We start from the raw sequence: 20,023 nt of genomic DNA on the forward strand, positions 1-20,023 counted from the left end.
TGACAATTAGAAAATCGTGCTGGCTCTTTACTATCATTCTCCCAAAATTAACCAGGTGACTGTGGCTGATCATACTAGCAAGCCTATGTTCAAGAAAAGCATGCCTCTTATGCTGCTGAACATACATGCCCCATCTTGGCATTTCATTGATATCAATGAAATGCAAATATAAAGAAGTAATACAGATGTTAAAGGATGACCCAGTTGCAATGAGGTTAGAAATCCAAAAGGAAAGAACATATTCTTAAAATACAAAGAAATAAAAGCATGCAGAATATTTCAGCACAGTAGTAAAGCAAAGCACCACCCCTGTTTGAAAGAATAGAGTACACCTCTACCCAGATATAACGCTGGCCTCGGGAGCTAAAAAACCTTACCACGTTATAGGTGAAACCACGTTATATCGAACTTGCTTTGATCCGCCGGAGTGCGCAGCCCCTCCCCCCGTCCCCCGAGCACTGCTTTACCGTGTTATATCCAAATTTGTGTTATATCGGGTCGCGTTATATCCGGGTAGAGGTATATATAAGCATCACAGCACTTCTCCAGTTATCCTAGACAGGAAGAGAGAATTCCTGACAGGAGGGCACATGAGTCCTTTTTTCCACTGTTGATGCGAATGCTGCCAAAAGAATCAGCCAACAGGTTGGGAAGAACAACGAAGTGGCCATCCTCTCCCTGCACAAAATCAAAGGACTCTACTTTTCCAGAGAAAGAAACAGACAAAGGCAAAGTGAAGCCTGGAGTTTAAGAGGAAAGAGGTCAGATGATATCAGAAGATAAAATATGGATTCCATGGGAGAAAGGAAAGCATGTGAAAACTTTTAGGGATTCAACAATATTAGACAGGCTTCAACTCATTTTGAAGAATAAGAAACAATGAATAACAAACAGAAAATATGAATTTTCTATTTTAGATGAATAATATGAAAACAAAGGCACTCTAGAGTTAACTGAATCTTTGGTCCACCGCTGAACAAGATTCTTCCAGCTGGCAAGTCTCTTGTGTCTCAAGTCAAATTCTTACCTGAGGACTGTTTCACCTATTGCTGTAACAAGGAGGCTACGGTCGATTAAAATAATGTCTGCAGAATGACCTATCTTTCCACTCAACTTCACCTGTTAACAAAAAACAAAAAAAACAAAAAAAAAACACAACACATCAGTTAGAAGGGACATAATTGAAAAAACAGCAGGTGTCAGCACTGCATACCTGGGTTGCAAAGCAGGAACACAGGAATTACCATACTGGACCATGGCCATAGACCATCAAGTCCAGTATCGTGTCTCCGACAGTGGCCAGCACCAGATGCTTCAGAGAAAGATGAAAGAAACCTTGCATTAGGCAGAAGTAGATCTCCTCCGAATCCCTAACAGTTAAAGGGTGGTTTAAATTCTAAAGCACAAGATTGAATATCTATTCCAAAATTTGTTAGGATTAACTATTATATATTCTAGTTATAGAAATAAATGTTCAATCCCTTTTCTGAATCTTGCTAAAAAAAATTTAAAAATAGCTTTTTAAAAGCAATAGTCTCTAATGGTTCAATCCACTGCAACAATGTGCATTAGTTTCCATTGAATAGCAACTTTAGGGTCATGACTGTGGCTGTGACTTAGGATACAAAAAACAGGGTTATTTCTCAAAGAGCATTTATTTCTGCATAAGACCAGGCTTGCTAAACGGCCAAGTGTGCTGTGATAAACAGTACATGCTACAGGTATTCATGATACAGAATCATTTGCGACAAAGACCCCCAAATCATCTCTTATTGAGTAAGAACAGATAGTATTAGTTTTGGGCTCTCCCACCACAAGCCTTATTAAAACAGACTAGCGTACATTTTTAATGGTTCTAGTTTTGGAATATTCAGAGCAGTTATGTCACAATTCTACCATAACTGCTGCAGAATTAATGGTGTAATATAGAAAACAAAGGGTTGTCTACTATTATTGTGACAGCATTCCCCCAGGGTGCAGCCCGAGACCGTGGGACCGCTGTGCCCCCTGAACTCTCTCCTGCTTGGGATGTCTCTCACAATGCCTTGCTAGTGAACAGCAGCAACCCCTCCAGGTGCTATCACTCAGCACAACCACATGTGGAGACCCCACACCCAGCTAGATTGCATGAATGCTCCCAGAGCCATTCATGAATCACACAGAAAAAGGCACCAGAGCCAAATCCCCCCAGCTCCCAGCACTGTACCTCAGGAATATACCACTGACTATCTCGAAGGCAGTTTGTGTTATACTTCTCTTGGCATCCAGCCATCAAGGCCATGAGTCAGTGTGCCTCAGTTTTCCCTTTCACACACACAGCAAACCAGGTTTGTTATGGTTTCTCTGCTGTGATAAGCTTTAAATCTGTTTACATGTATTAACTGAGAACTAGCGTTACCATAAGGTTTAACATCCGTGTCAAAATTCTTATCCCCAAAACTTAACCTTAATACCAAAATTATCACAGATGTGCATTTACAAGTATCTTTATGATACCACGCTCTCTGTTCAGATAGTCTGGTTTGAGGTTGGTTTGTTCATTACCCATGGTGTCCTTTGACTCTCTCCCATGTAATCAGTCACTGGCTTTTCTATCCTTCCAGTGTTCCCCTCTGCCTGGGTTCTTATTTTAACTATGGGTATGTCTACACTACGAGAGTAGTTCGATTTCACTTAAATCGAATATGTGGAATCGATATTGCAAAGTCGAACATGTGTGTCCACACTAAGGACAGTAATTCGACTTTGTGAGTCCACACTAACGGGGAAAGCGTCGACATTGGAAGCAGTGCACTGTGGGCAGCTATCCCACAGTTCCCGCAGTCCCCGCTGCCCATTGGAATTCTGGGTCGAGCCGCCAATGCCTTCTGGGTAAAAAAATGTGTCGAGGGTGCTTTTGGGTAACTGTCGTCATCCGTCCATCACTACCGCCCTCCCTCCCTCCCTGAAAGCGCCGGCGGGAAATCAGTTCGCGCACTTTTCTGGTCAGTGACAGCGCGGACGCCACAGCACTGCGAGCATGGAGCCCGCTGCTACCATCGCTGCAGTTGTAGCCGTTGTCAATGCCTCACAGCTTATCATCCACCTTTCCCAGAGGCAGATGCAGATAAATCAGGCGAGGAGGCTACGGCACCGCGGTGAGGGCCTGAAGTCTGAGAGTAACACAGGCCTGTCAGAAAGCACGGGACCCAGCGCCGAGGACATCACAGTGACAATGGGTCATGTGGATGTTGTGGAACGGCGATTCTGGGCCCGGGAAACAAGCACGGACTGGTGGGACCGCATAGTGCTGCAGGTCTGGGATGAATCCCAGTGGCTGCGAAACTTTCGCATGCGGAAGGGGACTTTCATGGAACTTTGTGAGTTGCTGTCCCCTGCCCTGAAGCACAATGACACCCGGATGCGAGCAGCCCTGACTGTCCAGAAGCGAGTGGCCATAGCCCTCTGGAAGCTTGCAACGCCGGACAGCTACCGGTCAGTCGCAAACCACTTTGGCGTGGGCAAATCTACCGTGGGGGTTGTTGTGATGCAAGTAGCCAACGCAATCGTTGAGGTACTGCTCTCAAAGGTAGTGACCCTGGGAAACGCGCAGGCCATCATAGATGGCTTCGCCGCGATGGGATTCCCAAACTGCGGTGGGGCTATAGATGGAACTCACATCCCTATCCTGGGACCGGACCACCAGGCCAGCCAATACATTAACAGGAAGGGCTACTTTTCAATGGTGCTGCAAGCACTGGTGGACCATCGGGGACGTTATACAAATATCAACGTTGGATGGCCTGGCAAGGTTCATGACGCTCGCGTTTTCAGAAACTCTGGTCTGTTTAGACGGCTGCAGGAAGGTATTTACTTCCCGGACCACAAAATAACTGTTGGGGATGTGGAGATGCCTACAGTGATCCTCGGGGACCCAGCCTACCCGCTAATGCCCTGGCTCATGAAGCCCTATACTGGCGCCCTGGACACTGAAAAAGAACTCTTCAACTACCGGCTGAGCAAGTGCAGAATGGTGGTGGAGTGTGCTTTTGGCCGTCTCAAGGGGAGATGGAGAAGCTTACTCACTCGCTGTGATCTCAGCGAAACCAATATCCCCATTGTTATAGCAGCTTGCTGTGTGCTCCACAATCTCTGTGAGAGCAAGGGGGAGACCTTTATGGCGGGGTGGGAGGTTGAGGCAAATAGCCTGGCTTCTGATTACGCCCAGCCAGACAGCCAGGCGATTAGAAGAGCCCAGCGGGACGCGCTGTGCATCCGGGAGGCTTTGAAAGCTAGGTTCCAGAGTGAGCAGGGTAACCAGTGACTTTTAAGTTTCTGTACAGAGAAGCTGAACCTGCCCCAGTTTCTTTATCCAGTTAATGTTGACTATCCTCTCCAGTTACATACCCCCTTCACCCCCTTCCAAAAAAATAAAATCAGTTCTATTTTGTTAATGAACACCGTTGTCTTTATTACTGTTTTCGCGGGAATGTTTTAAACCTGGGACGCAGACTGTGGTGGGGAGCGGGTGTAGTGTAGTGATGCAAATGACGCTTCTAAACTCCAGGAATGACAGGCTCCGCAGTGGTGGACTGGTTGTTGCAACGGAGCCTGCCAGCCCTCCTGATCGGGACTGCGTGTATGTGGGGGCTATGTGACTTTGTGGCAGGGGGAGGAGGGTTACAGATCCCCTGCTGCGTGGCTCTGTGATCCAGGATAAGGACCGCTGCATAAGATCTGTAACTGCCCTCCCCTGCCACAAAGTCACAGAGCAACCCCCCCCCCCCCCACAGAACATGAAAACCACCTCCCAGACTGACCAGGGTAACTAGTCACTGCACTGTGTATGTGCCCTGCTGCTGGACCTGCCCCCGCCTCTGTACCCTGGTAAAGGTGACTGTCCTGTCCAATTACCAACCCCCTTCCCCCCCTTCAGACAGACTCTCCTCCAAAAGAACATGATGGAAACAGTAATTAACAGAAACGTATATTTTATTAGCAACTACACATGAAACGGGGGGTTGAAACTTGGACGGGGGCTTGTGTGAGGCGGGAAGGAAAGGACTTGTCAAATTTTGGGGAATGAGAGCCTTCTAGTAGTAGAGCAGTCTGCAGGGGTGGAGTGACAGTTTTCACGGACTCTGCCGCCCCTCCTTCTTTGGACTTTGGGGGAGGGGGGTATGGGACTTGGTGGCGGGGGAGGGCGGTTAGAGATAGACTGCAGCGGGGCTCTGTCCTCCTGCCTCCGGTCCTGCAGAACATCCACAAGGCGCCGGAGCGTGTCCGTTTGCTCCCTCATTAGTCCAAGCAGCGTTTGAGTCACCTGCTGGTCTTCCTGCCACCACCTCTCCTCCCGTTCCATGTGTGAACGGTGCATTTGGGACAAGTTCTCCCTCCACTGGGTCTGCTGGGCTGCCTGGGCTCGGGAGCAGCCCATGAGTTCCGAGAACATGTCTTCCCGTGTCCTCTTCTTCCTCCGCCTAATCTGCGCTAGCCTCTGGGAGTGTGATGCCAGGCTGGGTTGGGAGACAGTCGCAGATGTGGCTGTGGGAATGGGAAAAAGGGAGTGAATTCCTCAGAAAGATAAATGTAGTTGTGAACAAAGAACATAGTCTTTCTCTGTGAACAAGACCATGCACTGCACCTATCACATGCGCACTCAGGACAAGGTCGAATTTTCGGCCCTCGCATTCAGTGCCTGGGGTCTTGCACTGCCGATCTGAGAAGCGGGGCAGGACACCGGAATTTGTGTAGCAGGCAGACATGGTAAGCCGTAGACTTGTGGCTGCTTAAAACTTTAATAGTAGCACTGGCCTCCTTTCACACTGAAAGCAATGCCAGTCTCTGCTGCCAGCAATCCGGCAAGCATGAACTCTGCCACTGTCCCACCCCCTCGCGGCTGTCCCAGGGAAAGATCCATGTATGCTGCCCCTCTCCCGCCTCCACCGCGTGGCTGTAAACCGGCGGTTACAGTTCTGTAAAGGAACGGGCAAGCAGTCCCAATACTAACATTCCCCTACCTAATTCAAAGCACGTCACCATGAGTGACATCACCCTGATGAGGATCTCAGACAGTGATAAAGAAAGAATGCTTCAGGAAAGCCTGCAAAGACCAGGGCCGTATGCCGCCATGCTCTGCAGGGCAATGATCCCGGAGTACTTGATTGTCTCCTGGCGCGGAAACGTTTCCTACCACGGAGGACCCAATAAGGCCGCTCTCCCCAGGAACCTGATGCAAAGGCTTTCCAATTACCTCCAGGAGAGCTTCGTGGAGATGTCCCAGGAGGATTACTGCTCTATCCCCGGACATGTAGACCGCATTTTACTGTAGCTGCACTGGCAGGGACTAAACAGTAGAGCGGCTTGGGCAGAACAATCATGCAAAACCGGACATTGTTCGATTTTTTTTCAATAGTTGCATTGCCCAGGACTGAAACGTTAAGCGCCTAGGGCAAACTAATCATGAAAAACCCATTGTTGTTATTGTTAATATTCCAGTTCTGTTAAAAATAAATGTTTAGATGTTTAAAACACTTACTGCTTGATCCTTCCCCTGATTCTGTGTCCGGGTTAACGGCTGGGGACGGTTGGTAGGGGATCTCTGTAAGGGTGATGAAGAGATCCTGGCTGTCGGGGAAATCAGCGTTGTAAGCGCTGTCGACTGCCTCGTCCTCCTCATCTCCTTCCTCATCTTCCCCGTCCGCTAACATGTCCGAGGAACCAGCCGTGGACAATATCCCATCCTCAGAGTCCACGGTCAGTGGTGGGGTAGTGGTGGCGGCCGCACCTAGGATGGAATGCAGTGCCTCGTAGAAACGGGATGTCTGGGGCTGGGATCCGGAGCGTCCGTTTGCCTCTTTGGTCTTCTGGTAGCCTTGTCTCAGCTCCTTGATTTTCACGCGGCACTGTGTTGCATCCCAGCTGTATCCTCTCTCTGCCATGGCTTTAGAGATCTTCTCGTAGATCTTTGCATTCCGTCTTTTGGAGCGCAGCTCGGAAAGCACGGACTCATCGCCCCACACAGCGATCAGATCCAAGACTTCCCGATCAGTCCATGCTGGGGCCCTCTTTCTATTAGATTGCACAGCCATCTCTGCTGGAGAGCTCTGCATCATTGCCAGTGCTGCTGAGCTCGCCACGATGTCCAAATAGGAAATGAGATTCAAACTGCCCAGACAGGAAAAGGAATTCAAATTTTCCCGGGGCTTTTCCTGTGTGGCTAGTCAGAGCATCCGAGCTCGGACTGCTGTCCAGAGCGTCAACAGAGTGGTGCACTGTGGGATAGCTCCCGGAGCTATTAGCGTCGATTTCCATCCACACCTAGCCTAATTCAATATGGCCATTTCGAATTTACCGCTACTCCCCTCGTTGGGGAGGAGTACAGAAGTCAAATTTAAGAGACCTCTATGTCGAACTAAATAGCTTCGTGGTGTGGACGGGTGCAGGGTTAATTCGATGTAACAGCACTAAATTCGACATAAACGCCTAGTGTAGACCAGGCCTATGTTTCTGGAATTTGGGTACCTCAGGGTCTGGCAAGATAGGAATTTAGGGGGATCCTGCATATTGACTGGCCCTTCGGGGAGCTGTCTCCCAACCCCAGGACTGTACATATACAAAAAAATCCAGCTCCCTTTTTGGGGTTACCGTGTTTCCCCCTCCCAGCACTGAGTCATTCTCTGCCCCCCTAGAGGGCTGTGCTCTGTACTCTCTGGGAGAGGTGCGTTTACCCTTTGATCAGATGCACCTTTCCCCAGCAGCTTTCCCATAACTGCTCTCTGTGTCTCACCGGCCTGGGGGAAAACACCCCCCTCTCTGCCCGTTGGGTTATTTGCATTCTCACAAACCACCACCTGGCAATTTTCTTATTTGAACTCCTCTGTTATCACAGGTGTTGGAGCTGCAACTTGATGTAAAGAGACAGTTACTTTTCAAAAACTTATCAGAAATAGCATCCTGAAAAACTGGGACCTTGTATGGAGTACCCTCCACCACCTCTTTCTCTGTCCCCAAGAAGTCAGCTGTGTGACTGCTCCCCTCCAGAAGGTCAGTTACACAGCTCTTTCTCAAAAGATGAGTCACAGGCTGAGTGCAAAGATGCTGACTCAGCCATCCGGTCCAGGGCATCCTCTCCTTCGTGACCAGTGCAGACACATTCCTGTCCTCCCACTATTCCTTTCCCAGTTTCCTTCCCTGTGCCCCCTTTTAAGACACATTTCTCTGTGCTCCTTAGGAAGGTGCCTGTCCCTTGTTCAGCTGCAAAACTCTGCCAGCTAACAACTGGGACAGTTTCCTTAATCACTGACAACTGCTCTCCTGCCCCTGCTCCTGAGGGCATGTTGCCTTCTACTGGAAAGGAGTTAGTCTCAGCCCCTCCCAGATTTGGAAGCACACGGCTTCCTCATGTGACAGAGTCACAGGAATCCTCATCCACCTCAGTGGTTTCTGAGATTCCCTTCTGCTTCTCTGGGCTCCCCTCTGGGATACATTTCCCTATGCTCCCTAGAGCGACAGTGTTTTTAAATTTACAAAAAGAACAGGAGTACTTGGGGCACCTTAGAGACTAACAAATTTATTTGAGCATAAGCTTTCGTGGGCTAAAACCCACTTAATCGGATGCATAGAATGAAGATATTTATACACACAGAGAACATGAAAAGGTGGGAGTAGTCATACCAACTGTAAGAGGCCAATCAATTGAGATGAGCGATCATCAGCAGGAGAGAGAAAAAAACCTTTGAAGTGATAATCGAGATGACCCATAGAAGGTGTGAGGATATTTTAACATGGGGAAATAGATTCAATTGGTGTAATGACCCAACCATTCCCAGTCTCTGTTCAAACCTAAGTTAATTGTATCTAATTTGCATATTAATTCAAGTTCAGCAGTCTCTCTTTGGAGTCTGTTTTTGAAGTTTTTTTGTTGCAAAATTGCCACCTTCAAGTCTGTCACTGAGTGGTTAGAGAGGTTGAAGTGTTCTCCCACTGGTTTTTGAATGTTATGATTCCTAATGTCAGATTTGTGTCCACTTATGCTTTTGCGTAGAGACTGTCCGGTAAATGGACAAAATTAGAAAAGCCAAGGCACAAAACGAGATCAAACTAGCTAGAGACATAAAGTGTATTTGTAGAATGTTTTCTTGTTACATTAGAAACAAGAGGAAGACCAAGGACAGGGCAGAACCATTACTCAATGACAGGGTGGGGAAACAATAACAGAAAATGTGGAAATGGCAGAGGTGCTTAATGACTTCTGTGTTTCGGTTTTCACCAAGAAGATTGGTGGTGACTGGACATCTAACATAATGAATGTCAGTGAAAATGAGGAGGATCAGAGGCTAAAATAGGGAAAGAACAAGTTAAAAATTACTTAGACAAAGTTAGATGTCTTCAAGTCACCAGGGCCTGATGAAATGCATCCTAGCATACTCAAGGAGCTGACAGAGGAGATATCTGAGCCATTAGCGATTATCTTTAAAAAAAAGGGGTCATGGAAGACGGGAGAGATTCCAGATGACTAGAAAAGGGAAAATATAGTGCCAATCTATAAAAAGGGAAACAAGGACAACCCGGGGAATTACAAACCAGTCATCTTAACTTCTGTACCCGGAAAGATAATGGAGCAAATAATTAAGCAATCAATTTGCAAACATCTAGAAGATAATGAGGTGATAAGTAAGTCAGCATGGATTTGTCAAGAACAAATTGTGTCAAACCAACCTGATAGCTTTCATTGGCAGGGTAACAAGTAGGATGACCAGACAGCAAATGTGAAAAATCGGGACGGGGGTGGGGGGTAATAGGAGCCTACATAAGAAAAAGACCCAGAAATCGGGACTGTCCCTATAAAATCAGGACATCTGGTCACCCTAGTAACAAGCCTAGTGGATGGGTGGGGGGAAGCGGTAGACGTGGTATATCTTGACTTTAGTAAAGCTTTTGATACTGTCTCACATGACATTCTCATAAACAAACTAGGAAAATGCAATCTAGATAGCGCTACTACAAGGTGGGTGCATAAGTGGTTGGAAAACCGTTTCCAGAGAGTAGTCATCAGTGGTTCACAGTCATGCTGGAAGGGCATAATGAGTGGGGTCCCGCAGGGATCAATTCTGAGTCCAGTTCTGTTCAATATCTTCATCAATGATTTAGATAATGGCACAGAGAGTACACTTATAAAGTCTGCAGATGATACCAAGCTGGAGGGGTTGCAAGTGCTTTGGAGGACAGGATTAAAATTCAAATGATCTGGACAAACTGGAGAAATGGTCTGAAGTAAATAGGATGAAATTCAACAAGGACCAAATGCAAAGTACTCCATTTAGGAAGGAACAATCAGTTGCACACATACAATATGGGAAATGACTGCCTAGGAAGGAGTACTATAATAAATTTTATAATAATTAATGGAGATATCGCATCTCCTAGAACTGGAAGGGACCTTGAAAGGTCATCAAGTCCAGCCCCCTGCCTTCACTAGCAGGACCAAATACTGATTTTGCCCCAGATCCCCAAGTGGCCCCCTCAAGGATTGAACTCACAACCCTGGGGTTTAGCAGGCCAATGCTCAAACCACTGAGCTATCCCTCCCCCCAAAGTACTGCGGAAAGGGATCTGGGGGTCATAGTGGATAACAAGCTAAATATGAGTCAACAGTGTAACACTGTTGTAAAAAAAGCTAACATCATTCTGGGATGTATTAGCAGGAGTGTTGTAAGCATGACACGAGAAGTAATTCTTCCACTCTACTCTGCGCTGATTAGGCCTCAACTGGAGTACTGTGTCCAGTTCTGGGCGTCACATTTCAGGAAAGATGTGGACAAATTGGAGACAGTCCAGAGAAGAGCAACAAAAATGATTAAAGGTCTAGAAAACATGACCTATGAGGGAAGTTTGAAAAATTTGGGTTTGTTTAGTCTGGAAAAGAGAAGACTGAAGGGGACAAGATAACAGTTTTCAAGTACATAAAAGGTTGTTACAAGGAGGAGAGAGAAAAATTGTTCTTCTTAACCTCTGAGGATAAGACAAGAAGCAATGGGCTAAAATTGCAGCAAGGGAGGTTTAGGTTAGACAGTAGGAAAAAATTTCTAGCTGTCAGGATGGTTAAGCACTGGAATAAATTGCCTAGGGAGGTTGTGGAATCTCCATCATTGGAGATCTTTAAGAGCAGGTTAGACAAACACCTGTCAGGAATGGTCTAGATAATATTTAGTACTGCCGTGAGTACAGGGGACTAGACTAGGGCCATGCTACACTTGCATGTTATAGCGCAATAAAGCCACCAAGTACACGCTACCTCACTCCCCATCCACACTGGCAAGGCACGTAGAGCGCTCTGACTCCGTGGCTGGAGCGCTCCTGGTACTCCACCTCCCCGAGAGGAATAATGTTTGTTGCGCTCTTGCTGGAGCGCCGCGGCGCCAGTGTGAACACCTAACGCGCTCTGATTGGCCTCCAGAAGTGTCCCACAATGCCTGTTCTAGCCACTCTGGTCATCACTTTTGAACTCTCCTGCCCTGTCCTCGGGTGACCAAGCGTCAGACCCGCCCTTTAAATTCCCTGGGAATTTTGAAAATCCCCTTCCTGTTTGCTCAGCCAGGCGTGGAGTGCTCTCAGCGCATCTTTCCAGGTGGTCATGCCTCCACGCGCCAGGCGATCCCCAGTATGGAGCAATGGTGAGGTGCTGAACCTCATCAGTGTTTGGGGGGAGGAAGCTGTGCAGTCCCAGCTGCGCTCCAGCCATAGGAATTACGATACCTTTGGGCACATATCAAGGGCCATGATGGACAGGAGCCATGACCGGGATGCGGTGCAGTGTCGGGTTAAAGTAAAGGAGCTGCGGAATGCCTACTGCAAAGCCCGCGAGGCAAACGGCCATTCCGGTGCTGCCCCCATGACCTGCAAATTCTACAAAGAGCTGGACGCGACACTTGGGGGCGATCCCACCTCCACTGCAACGACCACCATGGACACTTCCGAGCCCAGGTAAAAGGAACTGCAACATCAATATCACTGTATTTTTAAACATGTAGCCAGGCTGAATGTCAGGGTTGGATAAAGCCATTCTTAAGTGGAACCCTATGCAGCCCTTCATGAGTAGCTCCATCCATTTCTGCAGAATTTTACATTAATTTTATTTTTACATTTCTAGCCTTTGTGGTTGTAACAAGAGCAAAAAACCATCATCCTGAATCTGAAGACAGAAACAGGAGCTCTAAGAAAGGTATGTACTGCACCCATTCTTAATGGAATGATAATGCTAGTGACTAATGGTGACAATATAACTGTCACCATCGTTAACTACCGTATATACTTGTTCATAAGTCGAATTTTATTAGTAAAAAAGGGAAGCACCAGAGAAGGGGGTCGGCTTAAGAACGGGTATAGAGAAGGAGATGTGGGACACAGTCCCTCCCCCCAACAGAGGGAGCAAGGACAGGCAGCACAGCCAGCAGAGACAGAAGGGAAGAGGCGGGGCCAGAGTCTCTCCACTTCTGGCCACGCTGCTCTCCCCCCAGCCTCTGAAGCAGCTGCAGCTCCGGAACTGGCAGGCTGCAGCCATGCTGCTCGGCCCCGCCCCCCAGAGCTGGCTGTGGCCATGCCACCCGGCCCACTGGAGCATGCTGAGGCCGTGCCGCCAGGCCCAGCTCACTGGGACATGCTGCGGCCACGCCACCCAGTCTGGCCCGCCGGAGCAGGCTGCGGCCGTGCTGCCCAGCCTGCCGGAGCAGCTCCAGCCAGGTCAGAGACATCCTCCCCTGGCCCTCCCCAGATAAGGTGGGAAGGGATAGGAAGGGGAGAGTTTGGGGGTCCTGGGCTAAGGGTGGGGTCATGTGGGGGTTACTTCCCTGACTCCCAGCTTCTCCCCCACAAAAAGTTTCCCCACCAGTTGCTGTCCCGGTCCGTCAGGGTAAGCAGCATGCGTGCCGGGACACTTTATTTACTTAGGTTTACCTCCGTGCCTGTGGACCCTCGAGGTAAACAAACCATCTCGGCCCACCAATGGCTTATCCTGATGGCCCGGGAGCCAAAGTTTGCTGACCCCTGAATTATAGGGTCGGCTTATGAACGGGTTATAAAAATTTACCATTTTTAACTTATCCATCTTGGGGTGGGGGGGGTTGGCTTATAAAGGAACCGACTTATGATTGAGTATATACGGCACTAATTTTTAATAGAAGCAACCAATAATGCTGGGATTGTGGATATTTTAAGAATGCCACCACCATCTTTTTCTACATCAGACCCTTGCTCAAATGGGACTAAAAATTAAAGTAATGGGAACAGCTGAAGCCATTTGTTTATCCTGACAACATTCTTGCAGAAAAACTGGGATTTTTAAAATGTTTGTTGGCTGTTGCATCACAAAGTGTATACACATATCTATGACCTACAGAAAGAGGGAGGATATGTTCAGTGTCTGTGTAGACAGATAGTGGACAGGAGACAAGAAAGTAGAGATGAGTGGGCAAATGGGGGTGAATGGGTTAGGGTGGGGGCAAGAATGAAGAAAAGGAAGGTGTGACAGAGTGCTGGGCAACAGCCCCTGAGCCAGCACTCTGGTCACTGCAGCTCCAATTAATTACTGCAGAACAAACCTCGTTAAGAAGAGCTGTGCCTAACTGATGGGTGGAGAAGAGCTAGAAGGCTAATGTCAGACAGAATATACAAAAAGGCAGAGCGAGGAAGCAGACAGAGAAAGATCGCTCTTGCCTGCTTGCCTCAGGAACTGAGGGCTCCCTAAGACTGTAGGTGTAAGGCTGAACAGTGTACAAGGGTGGTGGGAACCAACACTGTAAATAAATGGCACTGGGTGTTTTACCAGCATAAAGGTGTCTGAGATATTTGTGGACTTGAGAAGGGACAGGAGTGAGCAGGGCCCTGACAGAAAAGGTTAGAACAGAGAAACCAGGGATGCAAGAGAAAACCCATGCTTTTGAACCACCACAATTCTTGGCTCCGCCTTGTACTCCTGACAGAATTCTGCGTCCCTGTGGGGGTGCAGAATTCATATGGTCTGCATATTTCTGTGCCACCCATACAGAAAAATGCAAAAGAAACCTGCGGGGGGGACACGCGCCTCTTCCCCAGCAGCCCAGGCAGCATGTCTGTTCCAGCATGCCTGGAGCAGCCTCAGAGACACAAATCACTGCGGGGGGGAAGAGGGCTAGGTGTGCATGTCTGCGAGAGAGATGCTGATCACCATCAGGGGGCCAACAAGCAAGAGAGACTCAGTCCCTCTCGATTGCTACTGCGGCTCACCGGACGTGGAGGGGGGTAGGTCTTTTTATTATGCACGAGGAAGGCTTTGTCCCCGAGGCAGAAATGTAGCAGCCTGCCTGCCTAGTAACATGTCTAACTTCTTGAGAATCTAAAAAACAATTAAATATTAGTATCATGTTACTGAAAATTTGTTTTTAAATTAAAGAAAATAGCTTTTGTAAAACAAAACCGTATTTTGTTAATGTAGCTGTTGATGGTTAATTTATCTCATTCCCTGAGGCAGAAATGTAGCAGCCTGCCTGCATAGTAACATTGTTAATGTTCCTATGGTTAGTTATCTGTTCCCATTCTCAATCAATTCCCCCAGGAGCATAAAATTTGTAAAAAATTTTAAGGCCCCTACATTGCCAAAGTGATGTAAAGCCTTATAAATGATAATAAGGAGATAGCTAGGAAGATCTCTGTGCTTGGCACAGGTAAAAAGTGACTAAAGTGGCACAATGGGGTTAGATTACAGTTTAGGATTTATTTTACTTACCCATTTAAAAAAAAAAAAAAAAAAAAAAAAAAAGACTTTGCAAGCAAATAAAACCTTCACCAAGCAGTCAATAAAATGTCAGGACAATCAGAACCAAGCATTTCCAAAGTACCCAGCCAGGTCCAGGACAATGATTAGCAAAATTGTATGACTTTCATGTGTGAAAGTCTGAGTAATTTAAAATGATGTTCTACTTTTTTTTTGGCATTTGGTGTTCTGTAATATAATTTAAATGAAAATCCAGGATTATAACTGGAATGCAGGGTATTAGTTACCAAGTGACTTTTTTTCTGTATTGTAGTTTAAATAAATTACCAAAACAACTGAAACTGGTGCGATTATATTGCATTATTTTGACAAACAAAATTTGCAGAATTTTTAATTTTGAGGCGCAGAATCCCCCCAGGTGGAATATGTATTTCCTTAAAGGGTGGGGTTTTCTCCAAGAAATAAAGGTGGGCCTTAATGAATTTGTCATACAACAGAAAGTTGGCAAAAGTAAAAGTGGAACTATACATCTATAGAAACTGATATTGTACCTCAGCAGCACCTAACCTTTACCCCTCAGCCTACCTCACCTACCTTCATGATTTCCTCTGCTTCTCCCTCAAGAGTGATCGTGTACATGGACAACAGGAGGTTCTCTGTTATTACCACCAAAACATCCCTCTTCTCCATGATCAGGAGCTTTTGGATTGGACTGTCTGTGCTCAATGCATGGCTTGTCTTTCCTTTTTCATTCACGTAATGCACAGACCCTGCAGTAAACACAAGCTAGTTACATACTGTTCTGTTCCAAGACACCTGTAAACCACAAAAATTAATGATCAATAATGTTAATGGTCTGACAAACCCACAAACAGAAGTTATTCAGAGGCAAGGCTACACAGAAAAAAAGCCTTGCTTAATCTTGGTTAAGGTTATTCTGTTCTACTTTAATAACAACATATTCCTCAAATGCTGAAAAGCTAGCAAATACACAGTTAAGGTCAACAACCACATTTTTATTTCTCTTCTCATACACTGTTGGAGTTAAAATAGTATAGTAGTTTATACAAGAAGGACACATGTAAAAAGTTGTTCTCTTTTCTTCAAAGAAATCCAAAACTAAAAGCTTATCTTAAAAGGAGGACATCTACCTTTAATGTGTGTGTCCTTCTTGTCTGTATGGTCCTAGTTAGAGATGCAGGATAGTTTCTGAAACCTTGGATGTTAGCAATGTGTTGTGAAAAGACAATATTAAAAAGGTAAACATTTTATATTGGTGTAGTTAGAGAAAAAGTTTGGTTGTTGACCATAACTATGTATTTGTAGGAGGACAATGTTATTAAATTAGAACAGAGCAATCTAACTTACATTAAAACAGTTTTTTCCAATGTGACTTTCCTTAGTTTTTAAAGAAGCAATGTAAATTGGAAATGAAAAATGAAAAGCAAATACAGTGCCTTACAGAAAATAATGACAGCGAATAACAGCAGCTGCAGCAAACATTCAACTATGGAGAAATGTCAATCTTAGATTAAATGAGGCCCTGACAACTTGTTTAATCTGCTGTCATGTGTGAAACTCATATGACACTACCTAGAAAAGAAAGTTCCCATTAGTTAATGCAGTGCTTTCAGAATGGCAGTGCTGAAGTTAATACCGAAATATTAAATGAGACATTGGAATCTGACAAATCTGCTCCCATGTATAGACACAGATCACTGCCTAGCAAACACTATCATATCATTAATGTAGCACTTTCATATTGGGGCAGATCAAGTTAATAATTAAATAATAAACATTTTCCCAAAAATTCTAAAACAGTAAACTATAAAAGTGGTTTTTGTGTAAACTACTGATATACATAAGTTTAGTGTAGAATCTCCATGTGTGCTCTTTGCAAAGGAGCACACATGGAGATTCTTAAAAAAAAAAAATAAAAAAAAATAGTAAGACACTAGAGACCCAATTACAAAAGCCATTTGTTTTTATTTCCATTTTGTTTTATTTTTAAATACACTACACCCTCCAAATTCCAACTGCACAGAAAATTAAAAGCCCTACTACACTCACAGTTTTATTCCAGAAAAAAACTGAAACAAACAAACACTTAGTAAATATTCTCTTTCTCCTCTCTTGTTAAATACCGTTCTTTAATGCAACCTTTATTATGGCTTCACTACCAGCCCACCATAATATTTTGTATTTATCTATCACTTTCCACAGGAGGATCTCAACGCATTTTACAAGCAGCAAGCTTCACAATACCCCTGCGAGAAGGCATACATAGGGAACGTTGCAACTACCTCTAGTGTTCAACATGGCAGCTGTCAGTGCACAGCAACACTAGATAACAGTTCAGGATCAGAGTCTAAAATGAGTTCCATGTAGGCAGACCCCTGCACATAAAGTCCCATTAACCTAAATGGAGTATGTTTGCACAGAGCTTGTCCAGGTTCAGGGCTTTAGCCATGAAATGGAGAATACTGTATAAAATTGAAATCGCAAGGGGAATTTAGTTAGGCAGCATGTAATTATCCCAGTTGTAATTTGGCCAGGATACTGGGGTTAGTGACATTATTCTGTTGAAAGTTCCATAGGATCTTTAATGACAATAAATGGTCAGTTTTTAGACCTCATCTTGAATTGTGTACTTAAGTTATTCTGTTGCACTTGGCTACTGCAACACAAAGCATCAACTTTCATATGCTTAAGACCACCCACTGTTTCAAGGTCCTCTCCAGTAGCAAGAGAAAGGGTTAGTTAGGCTTTTTAATTGAATTTTAAGAAAGCTTTTCACTATAGTGTCACACAAAGACTATTCTAAAAAAAGTTATCAAGTGCTCAGCTAATTGAGTGGATAAAGGAACTGGGTTAGACTCTAAAGACAAAGGGTAGCAGAGAGTGGATACTGTTCAGGGGGGAGGTATATTAGGATGAATATTGTTCTCTTCTCTATTAATGGCCTGGAAGAGACAAAAAAGTAAAATAAATTAATGATGTCTTCAAAGAATACACAACAAGGGTGCATTCAGTACAGGTCAGGATACCTTGAACAGACTAGGGCCTGGATATAAAACATTTTGGAAATCTCATATCAGACTTCTACATAAGTGCACCAATCACCTGTAGCATGCAGCCATGACAACAATTCTGTGTAAGACATTATGAAAGAGAGAGTTGTTGGTAAATTTAAAGTGTTAAAATATCTTTGCTTTAGACGAACTCTCTCATATAAGGTCTGATAACTGAATTTTGTAGATTGTTTTACCATGGTGATGAGAGCTTTAGAAATGTTTGTAATACATCTATTCCAGGCAAGTAAAAAAAGCACAAAAATAAACATTTCAAATGTTGTTAATTTGTCATTTATTTTAATTACAAAAGGCACTCCATAGTCTACACTAACATCTCACTGCATTTTTTTTTTTAAAATAGAGCCATTATGAATTAATGAATGCAAAAAAGCATGGGTTACTCACCTTATGCAGTAACGGAGGTTCTTCGAGATGTGTGTCCCTGTGGGTGCTCCACTTCAACAGCGCCAGGACACATTGACACCTGATCCAAGATTTTTGGTAGTAGTGCCTGGTCGGGGCACACGTGCACAGTAGCTGTCTTGCAGTGCTGGTGGCACCTCATCTAGCACGCGCACAACTCAACCCCATCAGTTCTTTCTCTACCATGGAGTCTTTAATACGAACTCCAAAGTAGAGGGGAGGAGGGTGGGTAGTGGAGCACCTACAGGGACACACATCTCGAAGAAGAGAGGGTACATCTTGTACAGTATCTGAGGTTCTTCAAGTGCTGTCCCTATGGGTGCTCCACTTCAGGTGATTGAGGAGTAGTGCCCTACTGAGGATGGATGGGCTTCGGAGTTGTATGCATAGTTGAAGTTAGCGCTGTTAGGCCTAGTATTGCATCTGAGCCTGAGCTTTGCCTTACTGCATAGTGATTCATGAATGTGTGTTGTGAAGCCCAAGTGGCGGCTCAAAATATTTCTGTGATTGGTACGTTATTCAAAAAGGCTGTTGAGGTCAATACTTATCTCATCAAATGGGCTCTGATCCCTGTCGGGGGTTCTATTTTTTGTTGATAGCATAGATGGATGCAATTGGAGATCCATTTTGAAAGTCTTTGTTTTGATATTGCAGATCCTTTGATCATCCAGTCGTGGAGATGAAAAGTCTTGGTGATTTTCGGAATGGTTTTGTTCTATGTAGGTAGAATGCTAAAGCATGTCTAACGTCTAGAGCGTGGAGGACTGTCTCTTGTGTAGTCCTGTGTGGTTTAGGGTAAAACATAGGTAAGTGAATTGGTTGGTTGAAATGAAAGGATGTTATCTTAGGGACAAATTTTGGGTGTGGTCGTAGCGTCACTGTCTTTGAAGAATATGGTGTGTGGAAGGTGGGCCACAAGAGGCCCTATTTCACTTACTCTTTGCATGGATGTAATCGTGACCAGGAATGCTACCTTCATTGATAGGTGCAGTAGGGAACAAGTAGTAAGTGGTTCAAATGGTGCTTTGATAAGGCCTCTGAGGACCAGGTTTAGATCCCATGTGGGTACATTTCTGGGTACATGTTCTGTATACCTGTGAGGAAACACTTTGTGATCAGGTGTGTGAATACTGAGATACCATCAATCTTATGATGGAAAGCAGTTATGGCTGCGAGGTTTACTTTAACTGAACTTGTGGACAGTCTTGATTTTTTTAAATTCTACTATGTACTCAAAGATCAAATGAATTGGTGCTGTAAGCATGGTTATGTGTTTGTTTTGGCACCACATGGAGAACCTCTTCCATTTCTGGAGGTAAGTGGTACGAGTAGATGTCTTTCTGCTGTTTAGTAATATCTGTTTAACCTGTTCGGAGCAGGTTAATTCGGCATGTTGGAGTCAGGGAGGAGACACGCCTTCAAGTGAAGTTTCTTCAGGTCCAGATGCAGGACTTGACCTTCGTCTTGTGAGAGAGGATCCCATCGCCGAGGGAGAGTGTATAGTGTGCAGATCGCCATGAGTCTCAGGTATGGGAACCATGTCTTTCTGGGCCCTGTCAAGACTATAAGTATGACCTTGGCTCTGTCCGTTCGTATCTTGTGTATTACTCTGGAGATTAACGGTATCGGTGGGAATGCATACAGGAGAGGTGTGTTCCATCTGATGAGAAAGGCATCCCCTAGGGATCGTGTTCCCAGTCCTGCTCGTGAGCAAAACCTTGGACATTTTTTGTTTCATTCGGTCGCGAATAAGTCCAAGTGTGGGAACCCCCACATGTGGAATATGTGTTGTGTGATG

The 20,023-nt window shown here is 45.3% G+C and overlaps 1 protein-coding gene across 1 annotated transcript in view; it reads right to left on the reverse strand.

Annotated features, from left to right (window-relative positions):
- The window catches only part of IFT140 (intraflagellar transport 140), a 242,819-nt gene that overhangs the window by 187,492 nt on the left and 35,304 nt on the right, over window positions 1-20,023 (reverse strand). Inside the window, 2 exon segments of the mRNA XM_065412296.1 lie at window positions 1,028-1,119; window positions 15,323-15,498. Of these exon segments, the coding sequence (XP_065268368.1) occupies window positions 1,028-1,119; window positions 15,323-15,498 (268 nt within the window).

Source organism: Emys orbicularis, chromosome 10, assembly GCF_028017835.1.
Source record: "Emys orbicularis isolate rEmyOrb1 chromosome 10, rEmyOrb1.hap1, whole genome shotgun sequence".
Taxonomy (NCBI): Eukaryota; Metazoa; Chordata; order Testudines; family Emydidae; genus Emys; species Emys orbicularis.